This window comes from Dendropsophus ebraccatus, chromosome 3 (genome assembly GCF_027789765.1).
Source record: "Dendropsophus ebraccatus isolate aDenEbr1 chromosome 3, aDenEbr1.pat, whole genome shotgun sequence".
Taxonomy (NCBI): domain Eukaryota; kingdom Metazoa; phylum Chordata; class Amphibia; order Anura; family Hylidae; genus Dendropsophus; species Dendropsophus ebraccatus.
In genome coordinates, this window is record NC_091456.1 from 11,435,145 (window position 1) to 11,457,813 (window position 22,669).

General features: G+C 44.4%; 1 protein-coding gene across 1 annotated transcript in view; it reads right to left on the reverse strand.

Annotated features, from left to right (window-relative positions):
* Positions 1-5,405: 5,405 nt before the first annotated feature.
* ANAPC7 (anaphase promoting complex subunit 7) overlaps positions 5,406-22,669 on the reverse strand; it is a 28,333-nt gene continuing 11,069 nt past the window's right edge. Inside the window, exons 5-11 of the mRNA XM_069960914.1 lie at positions 22,003-22,156; positions 20,066-20,208; positions 16,968-17,085; positions 13,810-14,006; positions 10,685-10,909; positions 8,778-8,928; positions 5,406-5,664 (exon numbers count right to left, since the gene is read on the reverse strand). Coding sequence (XP_069817015.1) covers positions 5,475-5,664; positions 8,778-8,928; positions 10,685-10,909; positions 13,810-14,006; positions 16,968-17,085; positions 20,066-20,208; positions 22,003-22,156 — 1,178 coding nt within the window. The 3' untranslated portion in view covers positions 5,406-5,474. The remainder of the gene's footprint in view (positions 5,665-8,777; positions 8,929-10,684; positions 10,910-13,809; positions 14,007-16,967; positions 17,086-20,065; positions 20,209-22,002; positions 22,157-22,669) is intronic.

Genomic DNA, 22,669 nt, shown 5'->3' on the forward strand with positions numbered 1-22,669 from the left:
AGCAAGAGTATTGGCTGCTCCGCATAGGGAAGGATGTCAAGCTTTTTTTTTTTACTTTGGAGCAAACAAGGGTGTTATTAATTAGGGACCTAATTACTCTGTGGGAGGCCAAATGGAGCTAACTAGAGGGTTTGGGGGCACTAACCTAACTTCTGTGTGAGGGGGAGGGGAACAAAGGAGAGCCTAACTGCAGTGTGGGCTACAAAGAAGGGCCTAGTTACTTTGTATAAAGCACAAAGGAGGGCCTAACTGCTGTATGTGGACCACAAAGGGGGACCTAGCTAGATTTAGTGCATTTGGTGAACAAAGGGAGGTCTAACTACAGTGTGGGGGAACAAATGGGGCCTAGTTACTTGTGTTCGCTTAACTAATTAGGGAACTTAAAGGACAAAGTGGTATTTTTTATTACTGGAATTTTCTGGGGAAAAAATTTCCTTGGTTGCAGGGGGATGGGTACACACCTTTATATTCCTTATGCAGGTGGGTGCAGGAGTTAACTGGGAATAAAAATTGCGCAGAGCCCCACTGAGCTGTAGTTAGTGGGGCCCAATGGAAATTGTTGGCGTATAATAATAATAATTATAATAATATTATTTATTTGTATGTCATGTCCCTGAAAGGAAGAAACAGAAGAGCTATGCCAATGATTATCTTATGGAGGATCTAAATATTGGACAAATAGGACCTTTAAACCATTACTGTCATTTGGAGTAACATTTAGGCCGGGTTCACACTGAGCAAAACTAGCGGAATTGTCCGTTGCGGAATGCCGTTAGCCTCCCTCTCATAATGGGAGTCTATGGGAGGCGCGCGCTGCTGTTCTCACAGCGTATCTCCGCGCTGAAGAATGAACATGTTCATTCTTCAGCGCGGACAGAGCAGTCCCATAGACTCCCATTATGAGAGGGAAGCTAATGGCATTTCCGCTAGTTTTGCTCAGTGTGAACCCGGCCTTAGAGAAGTTACAGATCACATTAGGTCTCTTGAGACTCCCTGGGATCCCCGAGACACAGTTGAGAAAGGGGGTGCGGCAGTGCTTACCTCAATGCCTCTTACCTTATTACAGTGAATGAAGTGGAGAGAAGGGAAAAAAAAAATCTAAAAAATCTGAAGTTATTCCAAATGACAGTAACACTTTAAAACATAACTTGGTGTTACTGAGAGAATATGGGAAATACATTTTAGAGCTTAAAGGGGTATTGCAGTTCAAGCTTATTTGTCCCCTATCCACAAGATAGAGGACAAGTTTGAGATAGAGAGGGGGTCCACCGTCTGTCCCCTGGGGTTCTCTAGATCGGTGCCCCGACTCCTTTTTTTGGTCGATCCGTGACCTGCAGCCCCTTTCATTCTCTATGGACCCGACGGAAAGAGGTAAATGCTGAACTCTAGATTGGGACGCCGATCTAGAGATCCTTGGGGGGCACGGAGGTTGGGGCACTCTTTCAGAATGTTAAAAGACCACATTGTACATGTTGGCTGATCGTTCAAGATCCGCTATTGCATTTAGTGTAATAGGACCATTGTACTTGTCCCCTATCCTGTGTATAGGGGACAAGCAAGTTTAAATTGGAGAACCCCTTTATGGTGCGTTCACACCTACAGGATCTGCAGCTGATTTTCTGCAGCAGATTTCATTTAAATAACTGAACACAGCATCAAATCTGCTGCAGATCCTGTAGGTGTGAACGCACCCTTAGGGTACGTTCACACATACAGGATCCACAGCAGATTTGAAGTTGTGTTCAGTTATTTAGTTACATTGATATCAAATCTGCTGCGGATCCTGTACATGGGAATACACCCTTAAAGGGGAACTATCAGCAGGTTAGACAAATCTAACCTGCTGATATGTCCCTATTGCACAGGAGATGCCGAGGATGAAAGTATATCTCTTACCTTCCTCCTTCCCATCCATTTAGTTATTTAGGACCGTTTGCAGAACTTCCCTGCCCCCACAGCGTCAATCCACCCCTTGCTGGCCCACCCATCCCTAATGAAAATCAATGGAGCGGGACAGATTGTCGATATGGGGACGGCCAGTGCTCCTAAAGGTCTTACCAGACTGTGGACTTCGTGGACAGGAACGGCACGGAGGAGAAAGGTAAGAGACATACCTTCATCCTTGGCATCTCCTGTGCAATATGGACATATCTGCAGCGTATCTAACCTGCTGATAGTTCCCCTTTAAATGTGGTGCAACGGAAATGTTATGTATGCAAAAACCGGTAAATGGTATATACTACCCATATTGTTTCTCCAGCCTGAAACCTTTGTTTTCTGAAGGGATTATCATCGCAGTATTCAGCACTATGGGAAGGTTTTTATTTCTTTCTTGTTTAAAGTTAATTGTAACATAAAACAAAAAATGATAAAATAAAAAACACTGAACTGAACCCAAAATAAAGGACATAAATGGTTCAGCAGACCGGCGAGCAGTAAAACCTATAAAAAAAACACAAAAAAAAACAACAAAACAACACTATAGAGCCGTTAAGGTTCACTTCTTTTTCTAAAATAATCACGGATAACGCTCAAGAACAGCTGCAAAATGTTTGTGCCCAATATGCTAATAAGCTGGCAGGCCGGGTCTACCGGGCTCCACACAGAGGCCTTAAAGGGGTAGTGCACCCAAAAAAAATTTCTTTCAAATCAACTGCTGCCATAAAGTGCCAGAGATTTGTAATTTACTTCTATTAAAAAATCTCAAGCCTTCCAGTACTTATCAGCTGCTGTATGCCCAGCAGGAAGTGGTATTATTTCCAGTCTGGAGAGCAGGAGAAGTTTTCTATGGGGATTTGCTCCTTCTCTGGACAGTTCCTGACATGGACAGAGGAGGCAACAGAGAGCACTGTGTCAGACAGGAAAGAAAACACCACTTCCTGCTGGACACACAGCAGCTGATAAGTACTGGAAGGCTTGAGATTTTTTAATAGAAGTAAATTACAAATCTCTGGCACTTCATGGCAGCAGTTGATTTGAAAGAAAAATTTTTGGTGCACTACCCCTTTAAAGCTGGCGGATTCATGTGCTCAGCTCCTCCACCACTTCAGAGAATGAATGACATGCTTATATATATATTTTAAGCCTCATCATCGTCGTTACCCGATGAAGAACCGCAATTTCCAGTTATAGTTTTGCAATTGTCGAGCAGCCACAGGATGGAGACCACAGCATTACAACAGAGTAAGGAGATGATTAAAGGGAATGTGTCATCTGAAAACCACAGTAATCCAGTGTGTCCAGAGAGTCTATAGGATCCACCATAAGTCTAGGTTCACACACAGTAAAATAAAAGCAAAATACAGCCATAAAATAGGTATAAAACGTGTCTAGATTTATATCTAATAACACGCTACGTTACTGTCTATGAAAAAATGGTCATCTACGCACACAAGATGAAAAATACCCGACAGAGATAAGTGTGGTGAAATAAGAAGTCGAGAATTTACCAAGAATGGCATTTCATGTGTTAGCCTTCGGCTATGTTCACACTACGATTTGCAACAACGGCCGTGATTACTACGTAGCCTACTTAGTGCTGCTTTTTATGAAATCCCAGCTGGAGTGTATATACATAGTATACACTCCGGCCGGGATCCCTAGCGCCGCCGCAAAGAACTGACATGTCAGTTTTCTGCGGCCGCTATTCATTGAATAGTGGCCACAGAGAACCTGTCAGTTCACACAATGGAGCATGCGGCTCCGGCCGCACACTCCATTGTGAGCAGCGGGGAATTTGGATGTGGACACTGATGCGCCCGTATCCGAATTCAGGGGTAGGGAAGATCATCACTACCGCTTCTCTGATCTTCTCTGACACCGGATGTTCCGTGACTCGGCCAGGTCACAGAACTGGCAGTGTCTCGCGCCATGTGAGCATGGCCTCAAGGTGTATCAATCATTATGCAGGTTTTCCCAAACGGCCTGCAGTCTTTCTTGCTGCCATAAGATGGGTAACCATGAATAAGTTGACACTAAGTAAAAGTGGCGGAATTCCGCGGTGGAGCCCCTGCCATGGAATCCCACCTGCCTCAGTGTGTCAAGGGGATACCGCACGCTCCCCCACTCAAAGAATTGACATGTTAATAAGGACTCGTAACATAATAAAAGACAACCTTTTTAATAGAAAAGCAACTTTGTGGTTTACAACATATCTGGTATACATTGTATACAATTGCACAATCCTTGTTCTTTTCGATTCTGTTTGAGCCCAATAATACATATAAACATGTATTTCACATCGAAATATATTAGGTCTGCCAAGCAAACAAAGATACTCATCTGCTACATAATATATACACAAACACATACAGAAGGATAAAAGTGCACAAAAGGAAAAATCAGGCACATAACACAATACTTCTCCCAATACACAAGTCCCCTATACTTTGATGCAGGCATATTAAAGAAGAGACATCAACATCTAAAAACCTACAGCCCCCCCCCCCAGGCTGCTATATACACATCAGAGCTCACAGAATTGTGGAACATCAGTGTTTCTCAACTCCAGTCCCCAAAGCCCCTAAAACGTCATGAGCTGAGGAGATTCCGTTCAGAGAACACTTGTGGTGAAGCACGGACTATTGTAACACCAGTGAAATATAGGTCAAGTCCTGGACACGTGACCTGTTAGGGGTCCTGAGGACTGGCTTTTAGGAGCACTGTTCATTATGTACACATCTTGTCCTATTAAAGGGTTACTCCAGACAAGAGGGATTTAAGTGCAGGCATAGTCTTCTGAAGCTGATATTTGCTATGGACCTGGAAGGGTTGTCACTATCTGCCCTCCCCCTGTTGTAAAACTACAATTCCTATCATTGCCTGGACAGCCAAAGCTTTACTTTTGGGTTGTCCAGCAACAATGGGCATTGTAGTTTGACACCTGTGCTATAGACCAGAGGCCACGTGAAGTGGTTTAGCATTTGAATTCTTTACCCCTCCTTCCAAAAAACCCCCCAAAAACAAATGCTGCCACATCTAATATAGAAAATATATCTAATCAGAAAATAAAACAGTACAAGAGGTTCTGAAGTCTGGCTCTATATAGCTGCTCCAATATCCTATTAGGGCATAGATTGTAGACATTAAAAGGGGTTATTTGATCATTACTGATAATTTAACAATGCTGACGGGAAAACAAACAAACATGCGTACTTACCCTTCCCGCTCCCCTGCCACTTTCCAGGCCGATCAATGTGTCTGCCATCCTCTTCTGATGATGTGCCGTGTTGATAGGAAATGTTTGCTTTGCATAGAAAGCTCTGTTCTGTCTATACAGGGCAGGCATCTCCTGTCCACACAGCATTTCACCATAAGCTAAGAAGAAGAGGACAATGGCACCAGACGGCCTGGAAAGCGGCAGGGGAGCAGGAATGGTAAGTACACATGTTTGTTTGTTTTTCCTGCAGAATTGTTAAATTATCAATAATAACCTCACAACCCCTTTTAAACTAGAATGCAATGTATGCCCCACCTCATTGCATCCCAAACCACTGCTCCTGATCTGCCCACTGAGCTGCTTCGCTGTCACTTCCTTCTAAGTCTCCTTCTTCTCCACTTCCCTCCATGTCATCCACATCTTCTTCCTGAGTAGCATCTGTCGGGCTCTCTTCCTTCTCCATTTTCTGCATTCCCTCAAGTGACTTCTGATCATTTGGATCCAAACTAAAAACAAAAGCAAATCAATCATCAATCATAATGTGCCATGTGTGGTGAATTATTTCAAGCCCAAAGAACAATAGTGTTATCTCATTTAACAATAGACCAGACATTGTGACCCTTAGCACTAATGGCGGCACAGCTTTAGTTTACAGTATATAGAACTATTGCTAGAAAGAGCGGTGTCAGGATATACACTTTCCCTGCACGGCTGCTACTGGGATATATAGCGTTACATGGAAATAATACTATGATAAATGGACAACCATGAAATACCTGGATATGCCAAGTGGTACGGAGAGCATTGTGTAGAGGCTGTGCCAGGTTAATGCCGCTCAGCTCTTACTCACCCGGCCACTACAGAATAAATGGACACATGGCACTGTTCCTGGTGTACATCCAGATACTAGACTGATAGATGGACTTTACTAGGACTATATACTAGAGATGAGCGAACCTGGAGCATGCTCGAGTCGATCCGAACCCGAACTTTCGGCATTTGATTAGCGGTGGCTGCTGAACTTGGATAAAGCCCTAAGGCTATGTGGAAAACATGGATATAGTCATTGGCTGTATCCATGTTTTCCAGACAACCTTAGAGCTTTATCCAAGTTCAGCAGCCACCGCTAATCAAATACCGAACGTTCGGGTTCGGATGGACTCGAACCCGAACCCGGTTCGCTCATTTCTACTATATACCCAGTGGAGGATCACAATAAGGGCGACTCAGGTGGCCCAAACCGCCCACATGTGATCTTGTCCTGCGCAGCATTTTGGGGGTCTACGGGAGAATCCTCCAGTGGGCCCCTGAGTGAACTGCAGCTGCAGGAAAATCCCTGAGCACACGCAACGTTTAACTGTGTGTTTGCCAAATGCCGTCAGCCGGCCAGGACTTCCGACACATGCAGAGTTTGTCACACATGCTGCCTGTGCCGGAAGACAAAAGAGGAGAGCCGCGACAAATGAGTGCAAGTTTTTTTCGCCCTTCATCTTTTATCATCATTATGGAGGCCATCTAGTAGAGGGGAGACTAAACAGGGGGAGGGGGGGGGGGGCAAAATACTAAAAGGGACTATGCAGGGGGCCATTTACTAAAAGGGACTATACAGGGGGGGGGGGCAAATTACCAAAGAGGACTACACAGGGGCCATCTACCAAAGAGGAGACTACACAGAGGACAGATTACTAAGGGGGACCAAACAGGGGGCCCATCACTAAAGGGGACTACACAGGGGGCCAGCAACTAAAGGGGACTACACAGGGGGCCACTACTAAAGGGGACTACACAGGGGGCCAGCAACTAAAGGGGACTACACAGGGGGCCACTACTAAAGGGGACTACACGGGGCCATCTACGCCACCTACTAAAGGGGACTACACAGGGGGCCTCTACTAATTAGGACTACACGGGGGGGGGGCATCTAGTGGGCGCCCAGGGAACATTTCATCCGCCCCTGTGTATACCTATATTCGTCGTTCCCAGGGGGCAATGTTCTAGAATACACTGACGTTGAGACACATGATGGTGTCTCTGCGGTGTTTTGGTTGATCTCCCTGAGGTCAACCAGCGTCCTTTTTTATTAGTCGTTCTGACATAAAAAACCACTGTATTCCTGATTGCTTTATGCAGAAACGTTCTTTATCCTTCTTCCCATGATTTTTAGATCCATTACAAATACATAGATATTTTTTATGTTGCGTATATGACTCTTCCGTATCCTTTTAGAACAGCTCTATATCTGATGCTGGAAGCTGTACAGAGCATGATGTTCCAAGTGACATTTTCAACAGATGGAAAATCCCTTTACTAAGACTTATTAGAATCAAGATTTACATGTTGCTTCTTCTTTTTGATTCTTCAAACAGATGCGATGCTATGGATGTCAGGTAGAGGTAAGTGTTCTGCTGCAGCCGGCTCTCCAGTGCACATGCTCCGCACTCTGCTGCAGGATGCTGCATTACAGCAACACATTAAAGGGGAGTATTACAGAAGGAAGCCGGGTCTCTGCAGTGCCCGGAGCTACAGCCGGTCACCTCTACAGTCTCTGTGCATTGCCTATCTGGTACATGACTCCTCATCACACTGGCACATAAATACTATGGCAGGGACAGATCTCCATGCAGAAGGTACATAACTAAATACAGGTAGACGGCACTGACAGCACTTTACAACAGTCCTACACGCACATGGATATAAACTATTGGGTTTCCTTAGAATATACTGTACATAGTTATAGGTCAGTGATGGCTAACCTTGACACCCCAGCTGTTGCAAAACTACAATTCCCATCATGCCTGAACAACCAAATATATGGGTTTGGCTGCCTAGGCATGATGGGAGTTGTAGTTTTGCAACAGCTGGAGTGTCAAGGTTAGCCATCACTGTTATTGGTAGATATACTTATAGGTAATTCCTATTTAAATAAATGGCACAGACAATGGAAATATTAATTTAGAAACATCAAAACAGAAAAATGTAGAAAACCATATGAAGAGAACCCTATGCCATTTATCATCTTATATTGAGTCCGATCAGTTATGTGACTATGGTATTCCTTCTGTAAGTTTATTAATAAATTGACAACAGGGCGTTACCAGATGGGACATGTCAATGCAAAGTTTTAAGAATTGCTGTTTAAAGGGGAACTATCAGTAGATTAGACGAATCTCCCTAGTGGGCACGGGGCGATGAGGATGAAGGTATGTCTCTTACCTTCATCCTCAACGCCATTCCAGTGTTGTTAGTTGTGCCTGGTAAACCCTAAGGAGCACTGGCGACATGGCTACCACCCAGAGCACTGATCTGGCCCACCCCTCTAATGATTATCAATGGAGCGGGCTGCATAGGTGCTTGGACGGATGGCAGCCACGCCACCCAGAGTCGCTAACGCCTTACACAACAGCACAAGAACGACGCCAAGGATGAAGGTAAGAGACATGCCTTCCTCCTCAGTGCCCCATGCCCACTAGGGAGCTACCAGGTTAGATTCGTCTAACCTGCTGATAGTTCCCCTTTAAATGGGGAACACAATTATTGATTAGATCAGACAGGTCGGTGCCAGGTTTTCAGTAGAGCCATTGGTTGCTCTATATGCATAGCAATGTATACGATAAAGTACCTGAGAGCAATACTGTACTGGTCCATAGCTTCCTGAAACTCATTCACAGCAACAAGGAAATCCCCCAGCATACGATGCAGGACACAGTCACTTTGATTTGCCAGAGTACTTCGAAGCAGCGCTATACCTTCTTCATACTTCTGCTCTCGGCCTGAAAGCATAAAAGTTTTGTTTCATTTACCATAGTTTTTGCTTTGTAAGATGCATCCCTGGTTTAGACAGAAAACTGGAAAAATATATACATTTTATGCTAATTTTAAACTTCCCTGGTGGTCTAAGGTAGTGAAAAGGTTGGCGTTTATTGAAATGACAGACAGACACTTTAACAATCTCCATGACATAATACCTAAACATACACAGCTCTACTGCATGCACAATATACACCCAGCTCTGCTACATCAAAATACACACACAACGCTGTATCAATACACACACACACACACACTACTGCTACATCACCATACACAAACAGCTCTGCTAACCATAGACACACACATTTTAATACAGATTGTCCCTACCTACCATATCTGTAGTGCGCACTCCTCACAGACCTGTGAGATACATGCAGGAATCTAGAGGTAAATCAGCGCTTTGCCCGAACATTAGGGAGGCAGACGGGGTGGTCTGACGCTGCGGGCTGCATTGGCTCCCGAATATAAGACGCACTTTTTGCACCTCCTCTTTGCCCAGGTTCACTGGTGTAGTTCCAGGACTGTAGGGACTGCAAAGGCTGACTGTACTAAATGGACGGGATACCCACAGAATGGGGCCCGTATAATGCAGTAAACAAAAAGTTAAAAGATCAATGGAAACGGGGCTGGCCTTAGGGTAGATGGCGCCCTGTGCTCAACTTTTTTCGGCATTCCCTCCCCCCCAGGGCCTCTGTTGATGCCCCCTAAAGGTGACATATAGCTCCTACAAATCCTAAAGCCTCCCACCCCTCCAAAGGACATCCAACCATCCCACCACCCGACCCATTCCACAAACAACTACCAGAGCCCTGCAGCCATACAAAATACCCCCCCCCCCCAAACCATAAAAACCACTACCTAACCCCACATTACCACCACCGAGCCCCCTAGCCATACAAACAACTACCCCCCCAGCCATAAAAACAACTAAAGCTCGTTTGCTCCTCGTTCCCCGCTCGCTGCTGGCGCTATTCCACGCAACAGCTGCGGGGGGACTGCCCTGGGGATCGCTAGATCGTCCGGGCAGCCCATAGCATACAGCAGCGGTCTGCTGCCACTGCTCTTGTTCCACGGAGCGCCAGCAGCAGATCGTTGCTGTATCAGTCGTTTGTTTTTCAACATGTTTGAAAGACAAACGATGCAATGATCCGCCATAAACGATGACGGCTAATTGTTGCCTTGAATACACCGATAATCGTTCCATGGAATAGGGCCTGAAGAGAGCATGGTGTGCGGAAAGTGAAGTGTGGTGTGGGTGGAAGAAACCACTGCGGGAGGAGGGCGGCCAGTTAGCATTGCTGCCTGTCTGTTCTATGGGAGAAAGGTGGGTGGCCAGTTAGGAGGGTGCTTTGGCGGACACTATTACATTAAGTTAGGGGTGCCATGTGTCTGCCGGAGTTCCCCCTCCCCAGCTGGACCAGAGTGATGCGTGCTGTGTAAATGCACAGGTGCCACACCCCAAAGGCCGGCCCTGAGTGGAAAAAGGTGGCAGCAGAGTCGGAGAGCACACTGTGGCCCGTGACACATTGAGAACCCCATGTATGTTGCTGCATCAGGTTGCCTGGTCCTGGAGTAGCTTTTCTGCAGTATTGTATGGTTTCTGCATTTCAGCAGCAGGAAGAAAGGGCAATGTAAGGGAACGTCATATGGACATATCCTTAAATCTATGTGATCAGGTATTCCACCCACCTTTAGTGCTCTGACCCAGTTACTTACTCAGTAGTTCGGCCTTCTTTACCACGGCCTTTATGTAATCGGGCCTTTGAAAAAGCGCTTTGTCTAGAAGGGATTTTGCCTTCTCCTGAGTGACTGGATCCTCTAAGCAGACGGTCGCCAGCAGTGTCAGGGTCTGCGCGTTGGCTCCAAGAGTTTTGTAAACATTATTGGCCATGACCATAGCTTCCCGGACGCTGTTAGATGCCAGATAACATTCAATGAGCCCTGCCGAGAGAAGGACAAAGGTTCTCTTGTCAGATGAGCGTTTGCTTGGTAGAAACTCGACTTAAGAAATGGTTAAAGGTGACTGTGCCAGATCTCCATGCTACACGCCAAAATTATACAGTGCAGAGCAGCAGTGCAGAACAATGCCTCCGCGCCGCCATTCACTGATCACCGGATGTGTCGCCTGCATGCAGAACAGTCCGCAGACTAAGAGGCAACGAGTCATGAAAACAAGCCCAGCAGCATTTTATAGGTTAGAAAGCTAAAAATCTAAAAAAAAAGCTAAATGTGCATGCACGACTATTACATTTATAGTATTTAAAAGGGATTTAGTCCCCCCTTACTCCATGTGCGGGTCTCCGCTCATCCACAAGTTTAGATGCTACACATTCCATATATACCTGTATGACACTTGTCTGTGCCTTCTTTCTGATCTAAAAATTCATCGGTGAATTTTGTCACCTAGGCGGGGCTTCACAGCAGTTGGGCCCCCTCTCCTATATGGACAGTGTCACCTAGGCGTGGCTTCACAGCAGTTGGGCCCCCTCTCCTATATGGACAGTGTCACCTAGGCGGGGCTTCACAGCAGTTGGGCCCCCTCTCCTATATGGACAGTGTCATCTAGGCGGAGCTTTATGGCAGTTGGGCCCCCTCTCCTATATGGACACTGTCATCTAGGCAGAGCCTCAGGGCAGTTGGGCCCCCTCTCCTATAAGGACAGGGACACCTAGGCGGAGCTTCATGGCATTTGGGCCCCCTCTCCTATATGAACAGTGTCATCTAGGCGGGGCTTCATGGCAGTTGGGCCCCCTCTCCTATATGGACAGTGTCACCTAGGCAGGGCTTCATGGCAGTTGGGCCCCCTATCCTATATGAACAGTGTCACCTAGGCGGGGCTTCACAGCAGTTGGGCCCCCTCTCCTATAAGGACAGGGTCACCTAGGCGGAGCTTCATGGCAGTTGGGCCCCCTCTCTACATGGACAGGGTCACCTAGGCGGAGCTTCATGGCAGTTGGACCCCCTCTCCTATATGGACAGTGTCACCTATGTTATGCATTACTATTATTCCATATGTAGGATCAGTATGGTTGCATGTCTGTTCTGAGGTGCGCAATGTGCCATCTAGAGAGGGAAAGAGCCTTCAACAGCAGCCTAGAAGGAAGTATCTACTGACATAGCAGTAAGATTATTACTAACCTACAGTATGTTAATACAACTGCAGTACGTAACTAATCCTTGTAATAATTGAAGTCAGCATGCATTAGATCATTTCGATTAGGGATGGTCCGAACCTGCCGAGGTTCGGGTTCGGCATCAAATTCCCGCTGTCTGGCCGCTCCGTGCAGCGGGTGGATACAGCAGGAGGAACGCCTGGAAAACTGGGATACAGCCTATGGCTATGGCTGTATCCCAGTTTTCCAGGCGGTCCTCCCGCTGTATCCACCCGCTGCACGGAGCGGCCAGACAGCGGGAATCATTCGGACTATCCCTAATTTCGATCATTCGTACTGCAGCATTTCTGATCACAGTCCTGATCAGTCCTAGTAAGCACATGGAAGCAATTATATGGAGGACGTTCTTATATTGAGGTCATAACCCTTGAGAGACCCCGGCTAAAAAGGCATATGCAAAAAAATAAAAACTCAACAACACTGCCCTCTGGTGGTTGATGGGTGCATAAAAGCTCTACTTTTCTTGTATTGTCAGAAAACGCCATATAGTTACAGCACTTAAGAGAAACATGTCAAAATGTTTGATCCATCGGAGTCTCAGCGGTAGACCCCCACCGATCAGCAGAACAAGCAGCACTCACTTCATTGCTCAGCTTACAGCAATCTCCCTCCTGGTTTCTGTATAGCCCCACAGACTTATCATGGATTATAAGCAGGATGGCAATTACTGTGCGTCACTTCTGCCAATTTTGGGGGTCACCAAGACCCCGACCCATCAAAACCTTTAACACGTATCTGTGATATCTGAAACATTTTCCTAAATGACAGGTAACCTTCAAATTAAAGAAACACTCCCACCAAAAAGGTATTATGTGGTCGGATAGCCACCACTATGGGGCACAAGGTAGCGTAGTTTGGGTCTTTACCATTGTCGTATGAACCGGTTATCAGCACCGTCCCAGGCGTAACCCAGATCATGTGACCAAGACTCCTACTCACCAACTTTGGGTGTCCAGGCATGATGGGAGTTGTAGTTTTGCAACAGCTGGAGAGACAAGGTTCCCTACCCCTGCTCTATGGGATCAGGACATACTGTACTTCTATACCTCCCTCCCCCAAAGCTGTGTTCACACATTGCATTATTGCAATTTATTGTTTTTTTTTTTCTGTAATTTTCCCAAAATTGCTGCAAAATGGTGAATTCTTCTTTAGTAACTAGACAAATTGTGGAGAAGAGTTTTTAATTATTATTTGTTTTAAATCCACACTTTTTAGTGCGATCTGGAAAACTACAGCAAAAACGGAATGTATGAACACTGTCCAAAGTCTGGAAAACTTCACAGAACACCTCAATGAGGAATATAGGTCAATTTTTCTCTTATCGAAATACTTCTCTAAAAACTTAAGAAAAAACTGCATATAGTGTGAACTAACCCCATCCCACTTATGAGTTTCATCTGGCTGATTGGGTTGGTCCATCCCCCTCTCTCTGCCAGAGGTTTCAAGGGAAATTTAGGCAGTATTAGGAAATCATTTCAGTGGAGAAAATCAATGTGGTCACAAACCCATGCCTGCCCCTAGAAACCTCTCCTGCTCTGAATAGTTCCTGACATGGACAGAGGTGGCAGCAGAGAGCACTGTGTCAGACTGGAAAGAATACACCACTTCCTGCAGGACATACAGCAGCTGATAAGTACTGGAAGACTGGACATTTTTAAACAAGAGTACCTTCACAGCAGTCCAAGCGGCAGGGAGCCAGGCGGATTGCCTCTCGAAAGTGAATGATCGCCTCCTGTACCCTGCCCATGTTCCTCAGAGCTGCCCCCTTCAGTAACAAGGCCTGGACACTGTTACTGTTCAGCTGGATGGCTTTGGCTCCCAAGTACAGAGCTCTGGAGTGTCTCTTCGTGTAGAAGCTGTGGCACCTGGTATAAAGGAAAATAGAATAAATGTATGCATGTCCGAAATACAACTTCTGGGATTTTTTTTTAATTGCGGCTCCAACAAGCTTGCTTCTGGTGTAAAGTTGAGCCCTGTGATAGGGACCTTAAAGTGACTCTGTCAGTAGGTTTATGGCATCCTATCTCAGGGTAGCATAAACTAGTGACAGAGAAGCTGAACAGAATGATGTATCACTTACATTGTTCTGTGCAGCTGATCCAGAGATCCTCCTGAATAACATGGACAATAAGTAGTCCTCCTCAGGAGGGCGGGGGGAGGGGTGCATCATGAGGCTCATTCTCCTGCATATTAGGAGAATGGCTGCACAGGATGATGTAAGTAATACACCAATCTGTTCAGCATTTCTGTCACTAGTTTATGCTGCCCTCATTTAGGTCAGAGAGATTCCCATTAAAGAACACACACACACACAAAGTCAGTTTCTCCATGCACACTCATACATGCACACTAACTCAGAGGCAGCTCATACATGCACACTCAGACAGACATCTCATACATGCACACTCAGACAGACATCTCATACATGCACACTCAGACAGACATCTCATACATGCACACTCAGACAGACATCTCATACATGCACACTCAGACAGACATCTCATACATGCACACTCAGACAGACATCTCATACATGCACACTCAGACAGACATCTCATACATGCACACTCAGACAGACATCTCATACATGCACACTCAGACAGACATCTCATACATGCACACTCAGACAGACATCTCATACATGCACACTCAGACAGACATCTCATACATGCACACTCAGACAGACATCTCTTACATGCACACTCAGACAGACATCTCTTACATGCACACTCATACAGACATATCTTACATGCACACTCATACAGACATATCTTACATGCACACTCAGACAGACAGCTCATACATGCACACTCAGACAGACAGCTCCTACATGCACACTCATACAGACATATCTTACATACACACATCTCATACATGCACACTCATACAGGCAGCTCATACATGCACACTCATACAGACATCTCTTACATGCACACTCAGACAGACATCTCATACATGCACACTCATACAGACAGCTCATACATGCACACTCATACAGACATATCTTACATACACACTCATACAGACATATCTTACATACACACTCATACAGACATATCTTACATGCACACTCATACAGACATATCTTACATGCACACTCATACAGACATATCTTACATGCACACTCATACAGACATATCTTACATGCACACTCATACAGACATATCTTACATGCACACTCATACAGACATATCTTACATGCACACTCATACAGACATCTCATACATGCACACTCATACAGACAGCTCATACATGCACACTCATACAGACAGCTCATACATGCACACTCATACAGGCAGCTCATACATGCACACTCATACAGGCAGCTCATACATGCACACTCATACAGGCAGCTCATACATGCACACTCATACAGACATATCTTACATGCACACTCATACAGACATATCTTACATGCACACTGGTAAAGACATATCATACATGCACACTTATACAGACAGAACATACAAGCACACTCATACAGACAGCTCACAGTCTTAGAGAGTTCAGACATTTCCTGGTCAATCACAAGCGAAGTCTCCTGACCGCTGTTCCCGGCGCTCCTCTGCTACCCTCAGGTCTCCTCTCTGTCCTCTTGGTGTATGGGCCATGGAAAGCGCTTCACCACTAGCAAAGGCATATGTCCAAGAGCCACCGCTGTCCTCAGACCGGCCTTAGGGCCCTATTCCACCAGACGATTATCGTTCGCATAATCATTAACGATGAACGATCCTAGCGACCGCTATTATGAAAGACCTGAAATTGTTCACCCATTTACATGGAAAGATAATCGTTACTTATGATAGTTCTTGCGGTCGTCTTGTCGTCGCTATTGCGTTCGAGCAACGATAAAAATAGGTCCAGGTCTTTTTAAACGATCAACGATTTCTCGTTCGGTCGTTAATCGTTAACTGTTATTCAACCAAACGATTATCATTTAGATTCAAACGATTTAACGATAATCTGAACGATAATAGTCCGGTGGAATAGGGCCCTTAGAGTAGATGGCGCCCTGTAGTTGTTGTTCAATAGTACAGCTGGGAGCTAGGAGGCTGGGTGTAGTGGTTGCAGAAGGGCTTGGAGCAGTGATCACGTCAGGCAGGGTGGGGGAGGGGCGGGGAGCCGTGTCATCTCTGCTACATCAGCTAGTATGGAATACATATTGGGGTGATGTGATGCAAAATCAGTGACAAAAAAAAAAATAGTCCTGTGATTACTGTGCAATAGTAACGACATCAGTGGGCAGAAAAGGAAGTTAAAGAGGTGACTATGCAAATGGACCAATCAGGGAGATGCATGATGGGAAATGTAGTTTCCTGGCCAGCGCCATCTTGGTTATGGATCGGCTTTTAGAAAAACTTGTAACTCAGGATAGAAAGACAGGAGACGCCTCAAAATATTCAGGGGAACTTGGGTAGTAAGACCAGCTAGCATTTCATTTTTTTAGCTCTTAGGTGGAGAACCCCTTTAAGTCTTTCCTGATATGTTTTATGTCTGACACCCTCCACCATTTTTGTAGCCCGTCTTTGGACCAGTTCTATTTTATCAATATCTTTTTGTAGGCGATGTCTCCAGTATGTGAGGTCACCAGAGCTCTATACAGTGGGATCATAATCTCCCTCTTCCTACTGGTTATACCTCTAGCTATACACCCCAGCATACGATTTGCTTTCCCTACTGCCTTGTTGCACTGGTGATTCATTTTCAGGCTACCCCTAAATCCTTCAGCAGTATTAACGGGTGTTATATATGTTATATGTTATGCAGAGTTGTTCACTATAATCATTGCACTTGTTATGCAGTGTATACCTTGAACATATTCTTACCCTGACACCACCCAAGGTTCAGCGTGTTGGTCAGATATGTTGAATAATCTACAGCCAAGATTTTCTACATCCTCCAGCCTCCCTTCCCGGGCCAGCAAGTATCCATATATATCCATTCCTACAGAGAGAGAGATGGGACATATTCAAAGGGTAACACTATATACAAAACTACTACGTCTCCTTCACCAGAAATCACTTTGTCTTTTTTTCCAGGTTGGATGGTACGGAGAGAGGGAAGCTTCTGTGGCCACACAGGATAGCTATGGACGACAACAGGCCTCAAGCAGCAATGGATGAGATGACAAGATTCAAATACAGTGGTACCTCGGTTTAAGAGTAACTTGGATTAAGAGCATTTTGGTTTAAGAGCTCCCAGTTTTTCAAAACTGTAACTTGGATTAAAAGCATTGCTTTGGTGTAAGAACTGCCTGTACTGGGTGTGGCAGGGGAGTGGGGGAGGGGGATGGTCTGCATAGTGTGGTCTACAGCCCTGTTCTCTGACCCAGGAAGTCTCCCTCACCTTCCAAATCATGGCAGATCCACTTCAGGCTGGGGCTTACATCAGGGGACAGGACTGTGGAGGTAATCTCTCCATAGCTGTAACCCCTCGGACAGTGAATGCTGCTATACTGTGCCCACATCTGCCCTGCTCATTCCTCCATGCTCCCTGCAGTCTCTGTCCGCCCTTGTGTTTCCCCTCCTCTCTATTCTTCCTATATTGTGCCTGCACTCACACTCAGCTATACACGCTGCTGCTATAATGTGCCTGCAATCACACACAGCCATACACACTGCTGTATAGAAAGGTTTCTGTCTCTGTCCTCCTGCACAGCTCTGTGAGTCTCCCTTACTGATTGGTCTATGCTGAGCACACACCCCTCCCCCATTGCTGTCATGTGAGCACACAGACCTCTGACAGCAGCCCTGCTTCTCTATTCTAGCCTGTTGTACTACACTACTGCATTATGGGGATCTTCAGCTCCATCCTGTATTTACAAACTGCTGCTGTTTTTCAGGGTTATACAGTTACTATACATTATACTCCACATGCTGCTATACTGTACAGTAACTTATATATCACATATCCAGCTGCTGTGTTATCAGGGTTATACAGTTACTATACATTATACTCCACATGCTGCTATACTGTACAGTAACTTATATATCACATATCCAGCTGCTGTGTTATCAGGGTTATACAGTTACTATACATTATACACCACATCTAAGTTACTGTACAGTATAGCAGCATGTGGTGTATAATGTATAGTAACTGTATAACCCTGATAACACAGCAGCTGGATATGTGATTTATAAGTTACTGTACAGTATAGCAATCAGCATATCACATATCCAGCTGCTGTGTTATCAGGGTTATACAGTTACTATACATTATACTCCACATGCTGCTATACTGTACAGTAACTTATATATCACATATCCAGCTGCTGTGTTATCAGGGTTATACAGTTACTATACATTATACTCCACATGCTGCTATACTGTACAGTAACTTATATATCACATATCCAGCTGCTGTGTTATCAGGGTTATACAGTTACTATACATTATATACCACATGCTGCTATACTGTACAGTATAGCAGCATGTGGTGTATAATGTATAGTAACTGTATAACCCTGATAACACAGCAGCTGGATATGTGATATATAAGTTACTGTACAGTATAGCAATCAGCATATCACGGGTTATACAGTTACTATACATTATACTCCACATGCTGCTATACTGTACAGTAACTTATATATCACATATCCAGCTGCTGTGTTATCAGGGTTATACAGTTACTATACATTATACACCACATGCTGCTATACTGTACAGTAACTTATATATCACATATCCAGCTGCTGTGTTATCAGGGTTATACAGTTACTATACATTATACACCACATATAAGTTACTGTACAGTATAGCAATCAGCATGTGGTGTATAATGTATAGTAACTGTATAGCCCTGATAACACAGCAGCTGGATATGTGATATATAAGTTACTGTACAGTATAGCAGCATGTGGTGTATAATGTATAGTAACTGTATAACCCTGATAACACAGCAGCTGGATATGTGATATATAAGTTACTGTACAGTATAGCAATCAGCATATCACATATCCAGCTGCTGTGTTATCAGGGTTATGCACTTACTATACATTATACACCACATGCTGATTGCTATACTGTACAGTAACTTATATATCACATATTCAGCTGTTTCTCATTGTTTGTTTCATCTGTTCTACATGTTATTCAGAATAATAAATCATTATTTTTGGGGTGTGGAACCAATTGTCTGCATTTCAGTGATTTCTTATAGGAAATTTTGCTTTGGTGTAAAAATGGATTTGGATTACAAGCTCGGTCCCGGAATTTATTATGCTCGTAATCCAAGGCACCACTGTATTATGCTGGGTTCACACTGCGTTTTTGCAATCACTTTTTTTTTTCCATCCATTTTACGGATGAAAAAAAACTGATGCATTTGTGTGCATCCGTTTTGCTTCGTTTTCCTATCGACTTCAATTACAAAAACAATGGATCAAAACGCATCCTTTTTTAAGCCGTACCCAAAAACATTGTTGACCACTTTTTGTGTACGCTAAAAAAACAAAAACAAAAAAAAAAAAACAGTTTTGATCCTTTTTACGTTTACAAGGAAAGTCAATGGAAAAAATTTGTGCATCCGTTTTGCTCCAAATTCTTTCCAGTCTGGAGAGCAGGAGAGGTTTTCTATGGGGATTTGCTGCTGCTCTGGACAGTTCCTGACATGGACAGAGGTGGCAGCAGAGAAGCAGAGAGCACTGTGTCAGACTGTAAAGAATACACCACTTCCTGCAGGACATACAGCAGCTGATAAGTACTGAAAGACTGGAGATTTTTGTTTATTGAAGTAATTTACAAATCTGTATAACTTTGACACCAGTTAACCATTTTGAAGAAAAAAAAAAGTGAACTACCCCTTCAAGTGCATATCATGACTGAGCTGTACATAGATATAATATAGGAGGATAATAATAATAATAATAATAATAATAATAATAATAATAATAATAATAAATAAAAAAACACATGAATACCTTTAATCAAATATGGGTCCAACATCTGCGCCTGCTCAAATTTCAGAATGGCATTTTTATTATCTCCTACGCGAAAATACAGGTCAGCCAAACTCCCCAACAGGTCCACATTGTCTCTCAGCAAAGATTTCTTTTCTAAAGAACTGGAAAAAAAAAAACCCCACAGGAACAGTGAAAGTAACTAAATACAGTAAGAAATCGCATCATATTTCATCTACAAATAATCTATATAAACAATTAAGCTTAAAGGAGAAGTCCGGCAAAATTTTTTATGAAAGTATTGTATTGCCCTACAAACGTTCTACAAATCACCAATATACACTTATTACGTGAAATGCTTATAAAGTGCTTTTTCCCTGCACTTACTACTGCATCAAGGCTTCACTTCCTGGATAACATGGTGATGTCACTTCCTGGATAACATGGTGATGTCACTTCCTGGATAACATGGTGATGTCACTTCCTGGATAACATGGTGATGTCACTTCCTGGATAACATGGTGATGTCACTTCCTGGATAACATGGTGATGTCACGACCTGACTCCCAGAGCTGTGCGGGCTGTGGCTGCTGGAGAGGATGATGGCAGGGGGATGCTCAGTGTCCCTCCAGTGCCCTATGTCCCTCAGTGTCCCCCTGCCATCATCCTCTCCAGCAGCCACAGCCCCCACAGCTCTGGGAGTCAGGTCGTGACATCACCATGTTATCCAGGAAGTGACATCACCATTTTATCCAGGAAGTGACATCACCATTTTATCCAGGAAGTGACATCACCATGTTATCCAGGAAGTGAAGCCTTGATGCAGTAGTAAGTGCAGGGAAAAAAGCACTTTATGTGCATTTCCTGTAATAAGTATACAGTGGTGCCTTGGATTACTAGCGCTTGTAATTCAAATCCCCACTCTTAAACCAAAGCAAATTTTCCCATAAGAAATCATAGAAATGCAGACAATTGGTTCCACACCCCAAAAATAATGATTTATTATTCTGAATAACATGTAAAACAGATGAAACAAACATTCAGAAACAGCAGAATCTGTGATATTATAAGTTACTGTACAGTAATGGAGAGGATGGGAAACACAAGGGCGGACAGAGACTGCAGGGAGCAGGAAGGAATGAGCAGGAGAGATGTGGGCACATACATGCAGCACTCTCTGTCCGGGGAGAGAGGGGTTACAGCTATGGAGAGATTACCTCCACAGTCCTGTCCCCTGATGTAAGCCCCAGCCTGAGGTAGATCTGCTATGATTTGGAAGGTGAGGGAGACTTCCTGGGTCAGAGTACAGGGCTGTAGACACCGCTATGCAGACCATGCCCCTCCCCCACTCCCCCTCTCCCCCACTCCCACCCAGTACAGGGAGCTCTTACACCAAAGCAATGCTCTTATACGAAGTCACAATTTTGAAAAACTGTGAGCTCTTAAACCAAACTACTCTTCAACCAAGTTACCACTGTATATTGGTGATTTGTATAACTTTTGGGGGGCAATATAATACTTTTAGAAAAATATTTGCCAGACTTCTCCCTTAATGCGCTCTTCCATAGGACTGAATGGAGAAACCGACTTCCTGTGCACATACACAAACACATGAGGGGCTGTAAGGGCCGTATCACATGGCCCGACATTACAATGTTACAATGTACAATGCCCCAGGGACTCAGTGCCAGAGGCAGCAGTGAGTGAAGGGCACAGGAATCAGGGTACCATTACACAGGCCGACTACGGGCCGATCATTTTATTAAACGAACGTGATCTGCTAGATTGGCGCTTGTTTACTGGACCTATTGTGGGCCCCGATAATCAGGCAGCAAGGGCTGCACAGACATAGTTAGCGATGTCCGTGCAGCCCTTGCCCAAACACCTGACACCTTACCTCTCCCGTCTCCCGTTCTTATCTTGATGATGTCACAGTTTTGGGGTGACTGGCGGCTTACCAGATTGTATTGATGGCTCTCGTGTTGTCCCCTGTATGTACAAACGCATACGCTTTGATCCAGGCGGAGAGCCAGTCCAGATTAGGAATACTCTGAATAACGTTCAGTGTCATGGAGGCGACTTCCGCACCTTTCACAGAAAGAGACAGCAAACCTGCAAATAAAGGAAACAGATCAAATAAAAAACAGGTCGTTCCATAGTAACAACCGCCAAACATGGGATATTACTATACTCAAATTTTAAAGGGGAATGCCAGAGATTTTTTTTTCTTTCAAATCAACTGGTGTCAGAAAGTTACAAAGATCTGTAATTCACTTCTATTTAAAAATTAATGTCTTCCAATACTTAGCAGCTGCTGTATGTCCTGCAGGAAGTTGTGTATTCTTTCCAATATGACAGAGTGCTCTCTGCTGCCCCCTCTGTGCCATGTCAGGAACTGTCCAGAGCAGGAGAGGTTTTCTATGCTTATTTGCTGCTGCTCTGGACAGTTCCTGACATGGACAGAGGTGGCAGCAGAGAGCACTGTGTCAGACTGAAAAAAATACACCACTTCCTGCAGGACATACAGCAGCTTATAAGTACTGGAAGACATCCAATTCTTAAGTAGAAGTAAATTACAAATCTATATAACTTTTTGATTATTTATTATTATATATATATATATAT